We start from the raw sequence: 18,984 nt of genomic DNA, 5'->3' as shown, positions 1-18,984 counted from the left end.
CATCCCTCACCTACTGTCCTCTCTGCCACTTGCTGATAAACAGCTACAATAAGCCAGCTTCGGGCTAGTTCTATGCCTTCCTCATCTAATGGGAAGGAAAGCCAAGTAAGGCCCAGGGGGTGATGAGCAGGACATAGACTGGCTGTCTGCTGGTTCCTTCCAACCAGTGCTTCTCACCACACCCTCCCCCACCCCAATTTCAAGGCTAAATATTTTTAAGCCACGCCCTGAATTAACTGATTTAAATTTGGCTTCATAGGCTAACTGATGTCTAAAACAAATGGCTTAGAAACCATTTGTAGGGTGCCTGGGTGGCTCAGTTGGTTAAGCAACTGCCTTCGGCTCAGGTCATGATCCTGGAGTCCCGGGATCGAGTCCCACATAGGGCTCCCTGCTCAGCAGGGAGTCTGCCTCTCTCTCTGACCCTCCCCCCTCTCATGCTCTCTATCTCATTCTCTCTCTCTCAAATAAATAAATAAAATCTTTAAAAAAAAAAGAAACCATTTGTAGTAATTTAGCTATTGTTCCTGACTGATCACAATTCACCCAGACAGTCATTTAAGCCAAGCTAGCATTGTGCCGTGGGGAAATACTGAGCAGGCGGAAAAGAGGCAAAGAGAAGTCACTTGCTCTGGTAATTACTGTCAGAGTGACCCTTCTGTGAGGCAGGTTTAGAAATCTCTACAACATACGATTTATTGTGTGCTTTTAGATCCACCGCACAGAAGCACGGACTTAAAACTCTTAAAGAAACCTTCCCATTTAGCAAGTTTCACTTCAATTAAAAAAAAAAAAAAAAGTCTTCCCAGTGCATAGGAAAGGGGCACCGACACGACCCCAGCTGGCTGCAAACGGCCCTGGTCATCGGGTTAGTCTCACCTTTCTGACGCTGCGGGACACCCTTTCAAACACTTTCATTTGCTCAAAGGAAGGTAGTCCTGCGTACATGGGGAGAACCCGGAGGTGTCTCTTCATCCCAGTTCGACCCAGCGCCCGAGCCTGCTCAATCAGCATAGACACGACAGTCTCCACCTCTTCCTAAAGACACCCAACCAGGAAAAACCAAAGAAACCAAGATCAATCCAAAGCACATTTTATCAGACTTGAAAGAAAATGAAAATCGGGATCAGAGTTTTAATTGCGGTCAGAGTCATGATTTCTAGTGTGACCACACTCTGCTTGGGGGTGGTTTTCAATCAAATGCTACTGAACAGCGGTGCCTATGGGGTGAAAATTTGCAAGTGTCAGATTCATTACTGAAATCTATACTATCTGCAGTGAATAGAAGAGCTCCTGATAAACAAAACCAAACCTATCTTACTTGGCTTTCATGTACTGTGGCCAAACAAAGCATGTCATACATAAGGACAAGCAGTGACACATGCAATCACTAGAAGCTTTCCCCAGAAGAGATTACGGTACCATGGAAAGTGTTGACAGTGGAAAAGATTATGGCGGGAGGGCGGTTCTGAACAGTGCTCTTGGGCTTGTTCAGTTGTCCTTCCAGAGATATGCCCAGTAACCACCTCCAGGAGGAGCGGTATCAATGGGAAAGAGGCTTGCAGGAGCAACACACATGCACAAAATGTACCTAACGCAATATTTCATTGTAGTAAACAAAACAGCCACTGACTACATCATTTACTCTGGACTCAACTAATAAATTTAAAATATATTGAACCCTCTGCAGACAGAATAGCTGGGAACTAATGATTCCCTGACAACCTAGTCAGTAGATGAATGACATCAATCCAAACAATTCTGTATGCAATTAAGTAAACACAAAACACAATAAAACATGAAATGAATGGCTAAGTAAAGGAACAGGCCCCTGTTTAATTTTGGTGCTGCCTTAACGTGTCCGTTCATCAGAGAAAATTCCAGTGGAATTACCTGTCCAGTCAGAAATGCTAGTATGTCTCCATCTCCCTCTGTCTGGTGAATTTTCATCACAGTTTCTACAGTTGATTTGATATAATCTGGAACAGGACTGAAAAAATGTACGATATAAATTCATCGCTAGACATGTTCATTAATTATAGATTAATTACCCTAATAATCTGGCAGCAAAGCTTCATGAAAGTCAGTTTGGGCCTGCCTGAGGTAAACAGTATATGAATAAATAAACATTCACTCCCTTTTCTTCTTTTTTTTAAAGGCAGCATCCAAAAGTAATCCATAATTACATGTATACCATGATTCTTAGCTTTATTTGCAAAGAAATAAAAACCCATGCAAATAAATGTGCTATCTTTAGCATGCAAAGATACCTGGTCAATGAAAATCGGGCACTGCGGTCCCAATGCCAAATCCCACACTTTCCACTTTCCCTCCTGACCACTAGCAACATGTCTGAGTAGGCTGTTCAGAGCTAACAGATATGCTATCCAGCAAGAAAAACTCAACAAGTCAAACCCACAACTCTCCAGATTTATCAACCACTGTACCAGGCTCCTGGTCTTTGTCCAGTGACTAGGTAATTAGGATGGTCTCTTCCTATCTAAGGGGGCTCCTCCCAACCATGTCAACCAGGCCTTCTTGCTAAGATGTAGAGAGCTAAGAACAAATGATTCAAAGTATCACTGCTGCCCTCAGAGACAGGCAGTCTTGGAAACCCCAGTTCTGAAGACTATCAAGCCTCTTCCCTGTAATCTTGTTACCACTTTGCTCTTTCCAACTGAGCTACTGACCACAGACTCATAGAAATTTACACATCAGTGTCAAGAGTTTCAACTGCATTCAGCAGTGATACTGAGCAGGGTTCCAGAACATCCTATCAATGACAGGAGACACAAAACATGCTCCTCTCAGCAGCCTGATATATTGCCCTTGGGGCGGCAAGCAGATACAGTGGCTTCTCATTCCATAACTCAGGCCCAATTTGCTAATCACCATCATTAAAAATGCAAGTATACTTAAGGGTTGCATACTTTTATGGAATAAATCTGAATGATCCTACTCCTTTGGAGTAAAACTTAGTGCTTACTGGTTTCCAATTGTATTTAGCTTCTGGTTGGATTTGAAAAAATGAAAACCTAAATAAAATAGGTGGAAGTTCCCTGACTATTCAGGTGAATACACACACACACACACATACACACACACACAAAATGCAAGTTATCATCAAACCTTTGTAGATAAAAGATATCCACTGGAAATGTTCGCCCTTCTACTGTGAGGATCACACAAGTATCCCTCGTTGGGTCATTGGTTTCATTCTGATTAAAGAAATCCCGAAATTTCTATTAAAAAAAAAAAAGAGTACTTCATTTCTCTCAAAAAAAAAAAAAAAAGGTTCACAGTAACTCACCGAAAGAAAGAAAATAATTTAAAACTGGCAGAGCAGGGGGTGGGTAGTAGAGACTGGATATATATATAACACAGACTACGGGTTACAAAATAACTACTAAAAATACTATTTTTTTTTAATTATTGCAATTTTGAGAAATCACACTTCAATACCAGACTCTTTACTAAGGTTTGATAAAATACAGGTTAGAATTCAAAACTGTATTATTCACTAATGCATCTGGGTCAACATGTAGCTGCAGTATTACTTTTCTTATTTTTATCCCCTGTATCTTACTAAAGGTGTGATTCAAATTAAATACAGATTAAATCAGGCTGATGTGTAGTTTTAATCAGAAAAGCACGTATCTGACCACACAGGTCGTCAAGGTATAAAGAGAACTTGCACCTCTAGGAACGCTAGGTACGGCCCTAGTGTTGCAGCTACAGACGCATACAGGTTTACCACAACCTCCCCAGACTGCAGGCCGGGACAGTGTCTCCCCCATCCCCAAGCCCTGTGGCAGTTAACACACCACCCCGTCTGGGCAGGTCGCCCAGTAGGCACTTGCCCGGCACTGCCACAGTACCCTGAGAAGTAGCTCCTGGCAGTCCCTCCAGGACAGGTGGCTACGCCTTCTTCGACGGCACACTTGACCGCCAGACTGGCAGACTACGGGGAGGCCTGGCATGAGAGCTCTGGCCGAAGACGGGACAGGGAGATTCCACTGAAGATCCCCTCACGGGGAGCCTGACCCCAGATACACAGAGACGCTTCTGTGCAGGGGGGTGAGGGCCAGAGGGGAAGCTGCTGTGTCGGTGGTGGAGGGACATGGAAATCCTGCTGGGGGGAGTACATCATCGGGGCCCCACCGGTGATATTCAACAGTCCCCCTGAGGCCTGGCTGGGCATCGCTTTCTGTTATCCTAGGAGGTCTGGCTATGTGACCACAGTCCTGCCTCCTTTACTTCCCCGTGTATCTTTACTAACCATGCCGATGCCTGCTCCTGGACACCGGGAGCCCGGGGTGCACTGAGGACTGCATCGAATGCAGTGAATGGACATGGAGGAGCACCTCTACAAGAGCTGACTGGACTGAACTACAGAATAATGGGGTGCGATGTGCTGACCTCAAAGTTGTATCTGAGAAGAGTAAGCAAAGACGTAAAAGTGCATCATGCCAACAAAAGAACCATGTTGTGCTACGAAGGACCTCCTGGCACCATTCTTCACTTCCCTTTTGGCTCAATTCGGTTCAAGTGACTTCAGCCCTCCTGTGTCCCGTGGTGTGCATAGCACAGGCAGGCTACAAGTGATATACAAACAAGTGAGAAGAGACAGCTCCCCCACACCCCAAAAGAGTGAATAATCCGGGGGGACGGGCACACCAAGAACCAATCATAACACAAACCGAGGCAGAATGACCACATAACCAGAAAAAAGTCAAAAGTTACGCAGCAAGAACGAAAGGTCAACGCTGAGCGGCTTTCAGGGAAGGTTTCATGGAGGCAGGAGTACCCCCTGGTAAAGCCTGAATGGACGAGGAAGACTATTACTGCCTGGAAGAAGAAGGGGCAACCCTTCCCAGGATGACAGCAGAGTGTAGACTAAGACATGAAGGGGCCACCGACAAAGGAGAGAGCCCAAGGTCTAGGGCAGGCCAGCCCTGTTCTGAGTTAGTCCTCTCGTCTACAAAAGGACAAACTGCCATCTACCCTGGGTGCGGACTGCAGTCAGCACCAGTCTGGCCTAGAATTGTACTCAGTAAGTGATCTTATTATCACTCTGAAGGGGCCCAAATGTCATGCTTCACGGGCACTTCATTTGATGGGAAAGACAGGGGCAGTGAGCATGGGCATGACGTCATCAGACCGGTATTGCAGATGCCTGGCTCGGGTGGCCGTTGTGGAGGAGGGCAGGGACAATAAGAGATTGGAGGCAAGCTAATTCGGGAAGGTACTGGAATAGCTCAGAGGAGAGAATGAAGGCCAACACTGGGCAGGGGCCAGGCAAAAGCGAAGCGTGCCAGAGGTATGAGCAATGGGGCCTGGCAATCGGTGAGTGCAAGCGCACGCACGTGCACGCTGGGGAGGAGGGGGTTACTTCTTAGTCTGGGAGAACACTTTCTAAAGCAAAGGAGGTCTTGAATGACCACGATGAGAGAGGGACTGCCACAGAGAAGCCAACAGTCACAGGGCAGCAGGACTCACAGGTCTGTGAGTTTCTGGAGCACAGGAACACGGTCAGGACGGCCACAAGCACAAAGCGTCGGCTGAACCAGGGGCCATGGAGGTGGGCAGCCTTGAGGAAGAAGAGCAGCCAGCAAAGGAGTCTGAGGGGGATGCCTCAGGGAGGCAAGAAAGAGGGGAGACGGCAGGTATTCCAAAGCTGCAGACAGAGGAAGATTTTAAGAACGACTTGGTGAACGGAGCTGAATGTTACCAAGAAGGCAGGCAGAACAGGGAGGACACCTCATTCCTGACAATGTGGTGCTGAACAGAGCAGACCAGAAGTTATTCTTTCAAGAAATAAAATTCAGCATTTACCGAGAAAGCATGAGATCTCTATCCTTAAGATATGTATCTTTTATCTTTACCTGGAAATATAAAATATGCACATACAGAAAAGTACAGACTAGAGAGCAAATAAATCTGGTATCAACAGCATACGCCTTGTGGGACAGTGAAGGAAAGGCAAGAGTGAGATGAAGATGAGTTCATTTCACAGGGAAAAGGAGAGCGTGAGTCAGGTTTTAAACAGGTGGGCTCACACCGACACAGACACACAGCAAGGAACATAAAATGACAAAAAGCAAGAGGACAGTCTGAAACAGAATGTAAATGATGTGCACATCTGCTGGGCCGTCTTCCTTCCCTGGTAGCTGCTCAGACCTGACCCACAGAAGTGAGCTCCCAGCAGCCATGTCTACACAACACGCCCACCCTGGGCCAACAGCCCTTGGTCCATGCAGATTGGTTCAGAGTGGGTACCTGACCCAGGTGACTCCCAGTTCCTTCTCTAGGAATCTGGAAAGAGAAATTAGTCTCTCTCCAAGAAGCTGAACCGATGACAAAAGAACTGTAGGAGTTGTCAGCAACCCTATTTCCTGCCATGTGGATGGAAACAAATAAAAGAAAAACAATAGCTAGTGATACAATGGTCAATTAATACTTCATAATTAGGGGCACCTGGCTGGCTCAGTCGGTTAAGCGTCTGCTGTCGGCTCAGGTCATGATCCCAGGATCCTGGGATAGAGCCTTACGCAGCGGGCTCCCTGCCCTGCTTCTCCCTCTGCCTCTGCCTGATGCTCCCCCTGCTTGTGCACGCTCTGTCAAATAAATAAATAAAATCTTAAAAAAAACATTAATACTTCATAATTCTACCTGGTCATGCTCTATAACAGCTCGCATAGTTAGGCTTACATTAACAAAGCAGCTAACCCAATCAAGGCAACGATGTGATCAGCCCGCTCATACTCCGCCTCTGCCTCCCAGCTGCTGTCACTGGTGGGACACCACCAGGCTGGGTCACCCTGGGCCCTGAGCGAAACCAGAGTAGAGGGCATCTATCCCTCCAGGCAGCAGGGCTTAGAATTAGTCTGTCACCCATAGACCTAGCAGCTGGGGCACCAGGGAGGGGGTCCGGCAGGCCTGGGCCTCCAGGTCCAATGCTGCCCAAAGCCACATGCCATCTCCACTCTCCCCCCTCCCCCCCTCAGCCCACTGCTTTCCCTCCTCACCCTCCTACTCTCACGTTAGGACTCCCACGCCCCGCATGCCCTCAGTCACAGAGGAAGGACTCCACCCGCCAGGTCCCAGCTCAGACACACACACTGGGCAAGGATGGGTGAAGGAGTGAAGGTCCCAGCCACCGAAGGCCCAGCTGATGGCTACTGAAGGCCCAGCGTGCCTTGCGTCAGAGCACACCCCAGGCCAGGCCAAGTTTCCTACACTCCATTTTTCCACTTGAAAAAACTTCCAGAAAGTCTACCTAAACCAACTATTGTAGGCAGATTGGAAAGAAGCTCTTTTTTTAAATCTCTGTGCCACACCAAAAGACAACAAAAGGATATTGGAAGCGATAAATATTAACAATTCTAAGAAAAGACTCAGACATGGTAATTTTCAAAACACAGTAACAACTGTTCGTTTTTAAAAGAGAGAGAGGGGGTGACGAAGGTAAAAAGTAAAACAGAGGAAGACATTCTGTGCCACGTGGGCATGGAGGCGATGGCGGGAGGTGAGGCTGGGTGTAGCCCCTAAACCGGCGTTCCGGTGGGTGCCATGGGCTTAGGGGGTTGAGAAGTAATTCAAGAGGGCAACAAAGAGCTTTGACCCAAAGGCTATCATGTGCAGACTGAAGACAACAAGCTCCTACAGCCTGTGAGAAGGTCCAAGAAACCAGCCAGGCTATGCACGGAGACACCCCTCTTAGCCATGCTGAGTTTCTTCCCTCAGTTGCTCTACATCCCTGAAGCCACAGGGAGGCCAGGAGCCAGGAGCCAGGCCCTTTTCACATGTCAGCTGGCTGACACAACTGGCTTGCTGACTGGTATCTCCACAACTACTCTTGCCTCTTCTACACAACACCCAGAGTGATCTTTCTAGAACTCGAACGTGATCAAGTCACTGCCACAGCTCACACACATCCCAGGACTCCCAAACAGGTGTTGGGTAGATCCTTCCTCCTTCACTTGGCCTGTAATGCCTTCCATCACCTGATGCCTACCAGCGTCTCCATTTTAATCTCCCACTGCTTCCCATTCTATCAAAAATCACTGAACCTAAAGCATCTACTCTGTGCCAGACACTGTTTTAGGTGAAAGGGATAAAATAATGAGTAAGACATTCAAAGTCCCAATCTTCATGGAGCTTATATTTTACTAATAGAAGACACACAATAAACAAACACTTGGCTATGCACCTTATGCTAGGTGGAAATAAGTGCTGAACAGAAAAACTAAGCAGAGTAAGACAACGGAGCAGCAGGGCACTGTTTCCATCAGGGTAGTCGGGAAAGGCCTCTCTGAGAGGATAATACATGGTCAAGACTGAACTGAAATGAGCAAAGAACCATGAGAACGTGTGGGGTAAGAATGGTCTACAGAGAGGGTCCCCCCAGAGTAGAAGCATACCTGGGTTTTTCTGAGGAACAGCAAGGTGAGGCTGGAGTGTAAGGAGCATGGGAGAGACTGGACAGAGATGAAGTCAGAGCGGTGACAAGAGAGGTGACTGGGGGGCAGAGACCGTCCCCCACAGGGCCCTACAGGCAAAGTAAGACTCCCACCTCCACTTGCCTCCCAGCCCCTCAGACACACTATTTCACGACCCTGAGGTTCCATGCATGTTTAGGACACCCTTCCCCACCCCTGCCCATCAGGCAAACTTCTGTGCATCTTTTGAAACCAAATGGGATATCTCACCACTGTGAAAGCTTCTGGATGTTCTCCAGCCAGCTAGACTTAAGCAGCCCCCTCTCTGGCTGTCTCAGCACCTTGACATACTGATCTGTAAACATCTATTTATGTGTCTGCTTCCCAAGAAGTCAGGGAGGTTATGAATCACCTGTAGCCAGCACCGCGCTGAGCTTGTGTATATATATTCATATATTTATAGTTATATATTTATATACATATATTCATATATAACAAGTGGTCAAAATTATTTGAGTTGAACTGCTGTTTTGAACTAAAATATTAATTGGTAAGAGAGAAAAATAGTATAAGCTGAGCCATAAAAATTATAACATAAATTACTATATGTACAGGGAAAACTTCAATTGTACACATAAACCTAAACCTAAATGCTACAGTCATAAATAAATTTCAGAAATATAACCTCATACTGAAAAAAGTAACAAAAGGAAACTGCCTATGTGGGGAGAAACACAGTATGTAGAGAAACAAGACGAGGAAGTAATTATGAACTCAATTAATTACAGGTTAATTTCCACCCACAAGCTCATATGGAATCTAGGACATCAGATGGCCCCATAAGGAAGGTAGGCCAGAAAGATAAGCTCTCGCTAAAGGTAACTTCCCAAGAACATGTCCAACAATTCCAGCGCTTACGGGAACAGCAGGGTGAGGCAGGAAATGCTCCTACCTCTGCATCCAGAGTGGCTGAAGCTACAATCAATCGAAGATCCCCTCGCTTTCTCTGAATCTAAAAAAGAAGGCATTAGGAAAAAATGAAACAGTGCGATACGTACAGATGATATATTATGGTACCTGCAATTTACTTCAGAATAAATCAGTGTGTGTATTTTTGGGGAGTCAAGGGGGGAGCTTATAGATGAAACAAGACTGACCACAAGTTGGTAACTATTAAAGTCATAGGTAGAAGGTGGTTCATTATACTATTTTTTCTAATTGTTTAAATAGTAAAATTTTCCGGGCACCTGGGTGGCTCAGTTGGTTAAGCGACTGCCTTCGGCTCAGGTCATGATCCCGGAGTCCCTGGATCGAGTCCCGCATCGGGCTCCCTGCTCGGCAGGGAGTCTGCTTCTCCCTCTGACCCTCCCCCCTCTCATGTGCTCTCTCTCATTCTCTCTCTCACAAATAAATAAATAAAATCTTTAAAAAAAAAAAAAAAAAGTAAATAGTAAAATTTTCCAAAATAAAAACATTAAAAAAAATGTTTATTGAAAGTTTAAAGGAGCTTTAGGAACTGAATTTGAATTTACCAAAAGTAAAACCATTTCTTCCTGATACTTGGATTTCTGGATAGTCAGAATCTATGTATATGCAGTTGAAGTAGGAAAAAGTACATTAAAAACAAACAAACAATAAAGGATAACACTGAGACAGAAATATGGACAAAAGATCTTAACAGTTATTCAAAGAAAGGAATGATCAACAGGCAGAGAAGAAATGATCATATAAAGCATAGCAAAAATATATGATAACATGACATTACTTTTTCAACTATCGCACTGGCCAAGATTTATTTAAGGCTAATACTCAGGGCTCACAAAGATTCAGTGAAATAAGCCTCTTATTATACTGCTTCCCAGAGAATAATAAGCAGGTGGGATTATCCCTAATCAGTATCAAAAGTATAAATCTTTGGCCAAAGAATAACATCATGAAAACAACAAGAACAATGGCAACTAACATGTACTAAGTGATGTGCTATTCCCGGGTCTCTGCACACGGCCGTGCAGAGATGCCCGGCTGAGGGCGCTAGGGGCATCTGAAGCCCAGAACATCCTCCCCTCACCTAGCTGTGGACAGCCTCCAAGTGCGGGCATCTTGCTCTAATTTGTACACCGGTGGGACTTCAGTCTATTTGTGACCCTGTGCCAGGTACCATCTGAAGAATTTTATGTGATCTTATTTAAGTCTCACAATAAATGATGATCTAGAACAGCTCTGTCCAAGAGAGCTCTCTCCAAGGATGGAGAGGTTCTGTCCAATGCACTAGCCATTAGCCGTGTGTGGTTACAGAGCTCTTGAAATCTGGCCAATGTGACAGAGGAACTGTATTTTTAATTTTATTCTATTTTAATTAGCTGACTGCCACAGGTGCCTAGTGGCTGCCATAGGGGAAAGCATACTAGCACAGATGTAGAGACTTCTTTCATTCCCATTTTAGAGATGAGTAAACTCAGCAGTCAGAATCTGAACCCAGGCAATCTGACCCAGAGTCCATGCTTTTAATTACTTTGGTCTACTCCCTGTTTCTAGACTCCTGTGACTGGGAATATGCTCAAAGAAAACAATCAGAAAATACAGGACGGGAGGAGAGGTAAGGTTGAAATAAGATTGCCCATGAGTTGTAATAGTTGAATCCAGATGATGGGCACAGAGGGGTCATTAAACCCTTCTCTTACTGCAGTATGTCTGAATAAAAAATAAAAATTAAAACAGAAATGCAACAGATTTCATTATAAAGGTGCTCATTCCAATTTTATTTCAAATACTTCAAATCTGGAAGCCATATAAATGCCTAACAGTAAGGGAAGAGTCAAATACTTTATGGTAGGGACATATGATTGTATAGACATTATTAAATACAATGTCTTCAAGGAATATTCAATGACACAGAAACATGATTTTGATGTAATATTAAGAGAAACATGCAAGGTACAAATTAGTGCCTACAGTCCAATCCCTATCGTGCTAAAACAGATGCACGTACACACACAGACACACACAAAAAAAGAAGAAACATACCAACATTCCACCAGTGACTTTCTCTGAATGGGGAGAATTATGGATCATTTAAATTTTTTTCCTTCCTATTTGATTGGATTTTCCCAATTGCTACAATTACTTTCCTAATCAAGCAATAAAACAAAATGAAAACACAAGAGCAAAAGTCTGGCAGTGAAGTCACACCTTTTTCAGCAAGCCAATGGCAATGTCTGTGTACAAGGTCCTCTCGTGGGCTTCATCCAGCATGATGGCACTGAGAAGCAAAGGGAAGACCTTGGTGAGCATCAGACAAACCACCCACATAATCCCATCCAGATCATCAAAGGGACTTCTGTGTGTCCAGTCCCCATGCAATCACCTTGTATCAAAAGCTGAGCTATGTTACTCCCCCTTGACAAGGAAGGAATTATTAAGCTAATAAAAATGGTGATATCAACACATCTTGGTGAAGACAACAGTATATTTATTTCTATCTTTAAAGAGTTTTATAACCCATAGTGGATTCTAACGGGAACTAATACCTGATTTTAAATTACAATATAACGCATAACCCCACAGAGCACATAAAAATCGGAACAAGGCCCCACCCACTGAAGACTGTTAAGCTGCAGAGAACAGCACAGAGACATGTGATCACAGCTGTGTCGCGTGTAGGTACCCAGGACTCAAATTTAACGTCCTTCCCTAGAATACCACAGAGCCTGTGTAGGACAATGTTAATGCCATGAGTAATGGACAAAGACACACAAAGAGGAAGACAGTGTAACTAACTATCTGGACTCTGCATATCACGTGACACAAAACACTGCCCAGTTCTGTGCTATGATCTGCAGTCACCATCAATCCTGGGACATAACAGAGGCAAGAGAAGTGTGACAAGTCAACAGATTATTCAAATAATGACAGGGATTTTAATGTGCCCATTTTTTACTGTTAGTAGCTTCTGAGAAAGCATCAAAGGTTGCAACAGCCCAGGTAAAGAGAAAGCTCTGGGGCAGCTGAAGGCAGTCATGAAGTCCCAGCTATTAACACAACTACTTGGGTGCTTTTTGAAACTTCAGGAAGTTACTGTAGGAAAAGCACAATTACCTATATTTGGTTAACAATGGATCAACCATCATTTCCCTGACCAACATTCCATCAGTCAGGAACTAAAAAACAAAAACACAAAGTTTTAGAAATAATTCATTTACACTGTACATTAAGGATTTTTTCAAAAAGTTCAAATGTAACCAAATGCACACAACTCTTCGCCAGTGTGTGTACAAGATAATTCCCACAAAGGACCATGAGGAAACGGCCCAATGCTTTAGCGATCGATGCAACTGGTCACAAACAAGACTTCAATCACAGGGTCCTCAGCTGGGGCCTGCAAATCTTCCAGCAGAATTCCACCTGCATTTACTATCTGAACATTGGCTCAGCCCCATTTCCTCTGGGCCTGCACTACTGATACTGTGGACGAACAGGCAGTGTAGACAAACCTTGTCCACACAACGGAAGGCCACGAGTCTGAGATCGTTGTTCTTAAAATGTCCCAAAGACTGCAGACCTGCAGCTCTTGAGGTTACTAACCTCAGCTTCGACTGCTATTATCTTAGAGAGGTTGCATAGGGCTGTGGTTAAGAACAGAGGCCGTGGTGTCAGTGGGCTGGGAGCCCAGATCCTCATTCTGCCTTTACGTGCTGTGTGAACCTTGGGCAAGTTACCTACCCTCTCTGAGCCTGAGTCCTCATTTGTAAAATGGAAACAATAAAGTATCTACCTCAGAGGTTTATTATACATACATATATATAGAGAGAGAGAGAGGCAGTACAGGTAAAGTGTTCAGCACAGGACCTGGTACACAGTGTTCATGACTATCAGGAGGCACCTGGGTGGCGCAGTCGGGTAAGTGGCCAACTCTTGATTTCTGCTCAGGTCATGAATTCTGGGTTGGGGGATCGAGCCCCATGTCAGGCCCTGTGCCGGTCATGGAGCCTGCTTAAGATTCTCTCTCTCGATCCCTCTCCCTCTGTCGCTCTCCCTCTCTAAAATAAATCAATCTTAAAAAAAAGAGTATCAGTTATTATTATTTAGGATTAATGTATGTTTATAAAATGCTTCAGACACATGCAGTAACATATTATTACTGCCGCCCAAAATAACTCAGTACTTGAACAAGGCTAACCATCTCCCCTGCATGCTGTAGTTTAGTGCTTTTACTTTTTGTTTTAAGAACAGGATACGTTTCCATCACATTTTTCTTAGGCATGGTACCAGCTGCCACACATACACACAGCAGTGAGGAGGACCTGTCCCCAATGACAGGCACCAGTTAAGAGCAGAGCGCCTAAAATGATGACCAAATGGAATACAAAAGCTTTTCATGCAAGAGTCAAAAACAACCATTTGGTTATGTAACCCACTAAAAATTACCTACTTTAAATATATTTGATGGTACAGAAGAATATTCTCTTTACCCAGCAAAATGAATCTCAAAGGTAACAAAATACAAAAATTTAGAAAATAAGATCCCTGTTCTTATAAATCACTACCTTGTCTGGTTCATCTGATTATTTTCAACTTTCCTCTGTGGAAACTGAGAGGAAACTGAGAGCATTCCATTGTTCTGCAGAACCATCCGACCTGCACGACCCCAGCCCTGTGCTACGGAGCAGGCACTCCGCTGACGGAACACCCATAACTGCGGACACGAGTTCAACAGTAGCAACTAGGTCAAAGAAAGGCAAGTAAAATCCATCGTCATGTAAATGTGAAAAAGTTCTAACTCGTGAAAATAGTATTTGTGAATTCGACGCTTTATCAATTTATACTGCCTTGTCCCTGTTTTTCAGTCTTTTACAGGCAAGTCTCTATATTTTGACAGCTATGTGGATTGGTGGAAAAACAAAAAACACATATAAGACAGGACAGCCTCAAGTCCTGGTTCTATCATCAACGGGCACATACCTGAGGCAAGTCATTCAGCCTCCCAGGCCCTCAAGCTCTTCATCTGTAGAACCAAGGGCTCAACCTTCCTTCCGAGGTCCCTTCTGGGCCACGATTCAAGGACTCTCTGAGAGCTCCACACCTCCCCCAGACTAAACTCCCTGAGGACAGGGTGATTTCGTACACTTTCTGCCCTGGTATCAGGGTCTCGGTCAGCAGTGATGCTGCATGTTTTTAAGCCCCGCCCCCCCAATAATCTTCTTCCTGGTTCACAGTAGGAAAAGCAGTGTGAGCACTTCACCTTGATTCTTGTGGCCAGTGGGTCGGTACAGTCGTCAAAGCGGATGCAGTAGCCCACCTCGTGGCCCAGCACTGCACCCCTTTCCTCGGCTACTCTCCCTGCAACCTTTGGGAAGAAAGATCATGCTGAAAATAGAGACATAGAAATTACTGCACAGAGCACATACCAAGGAGAATCTAGTATTTTTTTAAATAAGTATGTGAACACAGTGGAGAATGAGAAGAAAAGGGGCAGGTCATCAGAGAAAAAGCATGATTTATTTACTTTGTGTCTCACTCCTCCATCTACAATCGACTTAGGGCAACTTAACTTATAATTAAGTATCGTATAACAATAAGCAACATAAATGGAATCACATAAAGATGTTACAGATCACGACCAAAGAAATGGCAGATAAAATTCAAAAGATCAAAGCCAAAGAGAAAATTTTAAAACACAGATATGCCAAAATTATCTCAGTCGAACCACAAATTCAGCTCAGCATTTCCTGGCAGCCGAAACAAAAAGTGGAAGAAATGACAAGATTCACCACAGTAAAGCTTTTTAGTATACCAACTAGGGAAAAATTTTCATGTCTCTGTGCCTTGAAATAAAGTACCTTCCACTGGACCATAAAGGCAGGAGAATAGGAATGATCAAATTCAACACCAAGCCAAGGTCATCTTCTCTTTGGAGGCAAAAAAATGACGTTTCCTGAGCCAGATAACCTAAAACAATTTGCAACAGTGCCCCAGCTACCAAAAGCATTAAAAGGGGAAATAAAGACAAGAATGCAGGTTAAAAAATGAAAGCAATGAAAAGGGGCAGAAAAGCGGATGAGAAGGTAAATGAAGAATCCAAGTTAACATAATGAAGTAAAAGCAGAAAACAAAATACATAATAATATATTATGAAGACCATAAACTATAGATACATTTTTCACTTACCAATATATGACAAATAAAAGGGGAGCATAGGAAAGAGAAAACAAAACCCAACAGCAAGATCTCCTACTACCCCTAGAAGGCTATTCAAAGGTTATCAACTTATTAACAGAAAATGTTTGAAATGATGAATAAATCAAAGTGGAAGGGAAATAAAAAGAAACTGAAGAGTTGAACGTTCATTATATCAACTGCCTGACTGAAAAAAACTACAGGAAAACCATATGAGAGGCTTCTGGGAACTGGCACAGCACCCCCAACCCCCCACGTGAGGCAGGCAGGCAGTGTCCCTTCCCGTTCCCCCCCGCCCCCCTCCGCCTGAGTCCACAGGTGAGGCCACCTCTCCACGGACTCTCTGAGTCCTGGGTATGGAACGTGGGCTGGCACAGGCGGTGGCCTGTGGCACTTTTCGCTACTGCCACTGGGTGCAGCAGCCCCAGGGTCAGAAGCCCAGAGCCTTCCTGCACTCAGCTCTCCAGGCATTATCTGGCCATCAGTGTTGGAGAAACCCAAGAGCAGATGAGGAATAGAAGGGGCTCTGCCTAATGACTTGGAATTACAGAGCTGGCAGGCCAAAACCGAATCAACCATTCCACACCACGCAGTCCTGGAAATCACCTTATGAAATCAGAAATCCATCCTACAGTATTGCTCTACCTCCGCAGGTTCTATTTCCTGCCAACCAGGATTTCGCCATGAAAATTTTGTTATTTTTTCAATTTCAACTCTACAGATCATTATACTATAAATCTCAGAAAATGGTACAGATAGAAAATGTGTACGTAGATCTATGAGGAGCTAATGGGAAAATAGGCTTGTAACAATGAGTATAAATGGACCAACCCTCTCCATAAAAATATAATCATTTTATGGGTCTAAAAGGTAAAAGCCAAATACATTTATTCTTCTTATTTCATTGTTTGTATACATATGCTATAAAATATATTTTATCATAAAACTCTTTTATTTTATTTTTTATGTATGATCACACCACTGGACATTTGAAAGGTCATATTCTATCAGCTTTCTAACAGATTTTTACCTCTACTATTTAAGTTTTACTCCCATAACTTCATCAATTGGACTGGATAAATACTATCTATTTGAGGCAAATAAATACAGAGAAAGGGAGATAAAGAGAAAAATCCACTCACTGAGTACTTACCACCTGCAGGTTCTAGGCTGCAAGTTTTCACAAATTGTATCTCACTAAATATGCACGCAGCCCATGAGGTGGGCAAGATACCCTCGTTTTTACAAAGAAAGAAACTGAAATAAGACAGGTTTAGAGCTTGTCCTGAGTCACAGGTCAAGGCAGGGCCTGGTCTGGAAGACAAACTCAGACCCTACGAGCCCAGTGAACAAGCTCGTTAGTAAGTGCCTCTCACAGAGATCAAGCAATGGCTCATGCCATCTGTTCTTAGGCTCTGAGACTGTTTTCAGAGTTCAGCTGGCACACAAAGTACTCTTTGAGAAGTAGCATTTCAAACTTGACAGCTCTATTAATACTCCACCGTTAATTTATACACTCTTCGCTCTTTCAAGAGAAGGCATGGAGTTTCATGGAATTATCCATAGCTACACATTTGGAGCTAAATGCAAAATGATTAAGAGCTAAGACTCCCAACTACAAACAGGAAAAATTGCTCTAATTTCTAAGTAACTGACTTATCTTTCGGTGACATAAAAGGTTAAGTCTAAACACTGCAGTGTAGTTTCCCAACTGTTATCTCTATACTTACACTCACAAGACTCAGAAAATGTCTATCAGTAACTTCTACCTTGAAGACAATTAGAAAGTGAACTCTGGGGAAAAGGATAACACAATAATGAAAACTCAATACTGAGCAAAAGTAACTCAAGGCAACAGAATTAATTTCTTATCCAGGTAAGACGACAAAATAAAGGCACCCCCCATCTCCTCTGAGAGCTAATTTAGAACAACAAAAGAAATAAAAAATATTGTCACCCAAACCCTACATCTTCAATGAAAGAAGGAAACAGCTACAAGCCCAAACAAACGAGGAAGCACGGCTGCCGAATACCATGAGGTGTGACTCTAGAAGAGAGGCTCCGGACTCCTCACAGCCCCAGCACACTACCGCTCTCTTAATGTCACCACCCTAACAGGCAGGGCGGACAATGCTTATTTTAGGAAGACAAGAAGCAGCCGTGTGTTCAGGCCCAGAAGACACAGGAAATGTTTCCATAGAGACCTATTTTGCTAGCAAACAATCACGAGGGAGAGAGAACTGAAGGAGAGGCAGCAGGCAGGCAGCAAGTACCAAGTCCTAAATCAGAGAGCCCACCGAATTTTATCATGAGCTATTACAGACCTCTGCAATCACTAAGGAGTGCACCTCCAGATCCTCATCCTCATCCTCATCCTGCCCCAGCAGAGGAGGATAAGAGATTTGGTGGGAGGCCATGCACTAACCAGACCAGCACAACCTCACAACTCTGCAGCCATCAGTGGTCCAACTCAAAGACGGGTAATTATCATCAAAGTCCTAACGCCAGCCCACTGCAGTAAAGCCGACCAAGAAGGAAAGAAAGACAGGAACAGAAGCAAAAAAGCAGTTTAAAAAGAAACTTCAAAAGTATTGTTCAAAGAGGGCGCCTGGGTGGCTCAGTTGGTTAAGCGACTGCCTTCGGCTCAGGTCATGATCCTGGAGTCCCTGGATCAAGTCCCACATCAGGCTCCCTGCTCAGCAGGGAGTCTGCTTCTCCCTCTGACCCTAACCCCTCTCATGTGCTCTCTCATTCTCTCTCTCAAATAAATAAATAAAATCTTTAAAAAAAAAAAGTATTGTTCAAAGAAACAAGTAGAATTCAGCTAAAGGAATCCAGTTTCAAAGAAACCCTAAGTTTGAGCTAAAAACAGCTTAAGGCAGAAAGACAAAGTCAAAGGAGAGTCAAGGAGAAACAAGGTCTGAAATGGACAGGTCAGAAGCCAGTCTGTAGAGATCCCCCAAATCTCACAGCTTGGATATGATGGACACCTGAGAGACTTTTCTTAAATTTGAGAACAATCCCCATATTTATACAATGCTACAAACAACAGTTATAAAGTTAGAGAAACTTTTCTACAGTGGCAATAATAAAAAGCAAATCTGAATCAACTATGCTAGGCTAAATAATTACTCTACTCTACACTAAAATATTACTCTACTCCCTCCATAAGAAAAGAAGAGAAAATCATTCTCATGTGAAGAGGTGACCCATGGGAATATAACCAACAACTGCAGGAAAAAAAGATTTACAGAAATGTATCAGGCAGGGGGTGCGTCTGGGTGACTCAGTAGGTTAAACATCTGACTCTTGGTTTAGGCTCAGGTCATGATTTCAGGGTCGTGAGATTGAGCCCTGCACTGGGCTCTGC

General features: G+C 43.9%; 1 protein-coding gene across 4 annotated transcripts in view; it reads right to left on the bottom strand.

The window, feature by feature from the left end:
* The window catches only part of DHX35 (DEAH-box helicase 35), a 65,963-nt gene that overhangs the window by 29,186 nt on the left and 17,793 nt on the right, over positions 1-18,984 (bottom strand). For 3 of the 4 annotated variants that reach the window (XR_004679483.1, XM_035006314.1, XM_035006312.1), the window contains exons 5-11: positions 14,680-14,784; positions 12,537-12,598; positions 11,631-11,700; positions 9,394-9,453; positions 3,130-3,242; positions 1,894-1,990; positions 880-1,038 (exon numbers count right to left, since the gene is read on the bottom strand). Coding sequence is in view for 3 of the 4 variants with exons in the window: in XM_035006314.1 (XP_034862205.1) it covers positions 880-1,038; positions 1,894-1,990; positions 3,130-3,242; positions 9,394-9,453; positions 11,631-11,700; positions 12,537-12,598; positions 14,680-14,784 (666 nt within the window). In the remaining variant the exon portion in view is untranslated. The remainder of the gene's footprint in view (positions 1-879; positions 1,039-1,893; positions 1,991-3,129; positions 3,243-9,393; positions 9,454-11,630; positions 11,701-12,536; positions 12,599-14,679; positions 14,785-18,984) is intronic. The other variant, XM_035006313.1, reaches the window with a different exon arrangement.

Source organism: Mirounga leonina, unplaced genomic scaffold, assembly GCF_011800145.1.
Source record: "Mirounga leonina isolate KUSES-001 unplaced genomic scaffold, KU_Mleo_1.0 Mir_150, whole genome shotgun sequence".
NCBI lineage: Eukaryota > Metazoa > Chordata > Mammalia > Carnivora > Phocidae > Mirounga > Mirounga leonina.
This window is presented reverse-complemented; position numbering and strand designations above follow the sequence as displayed.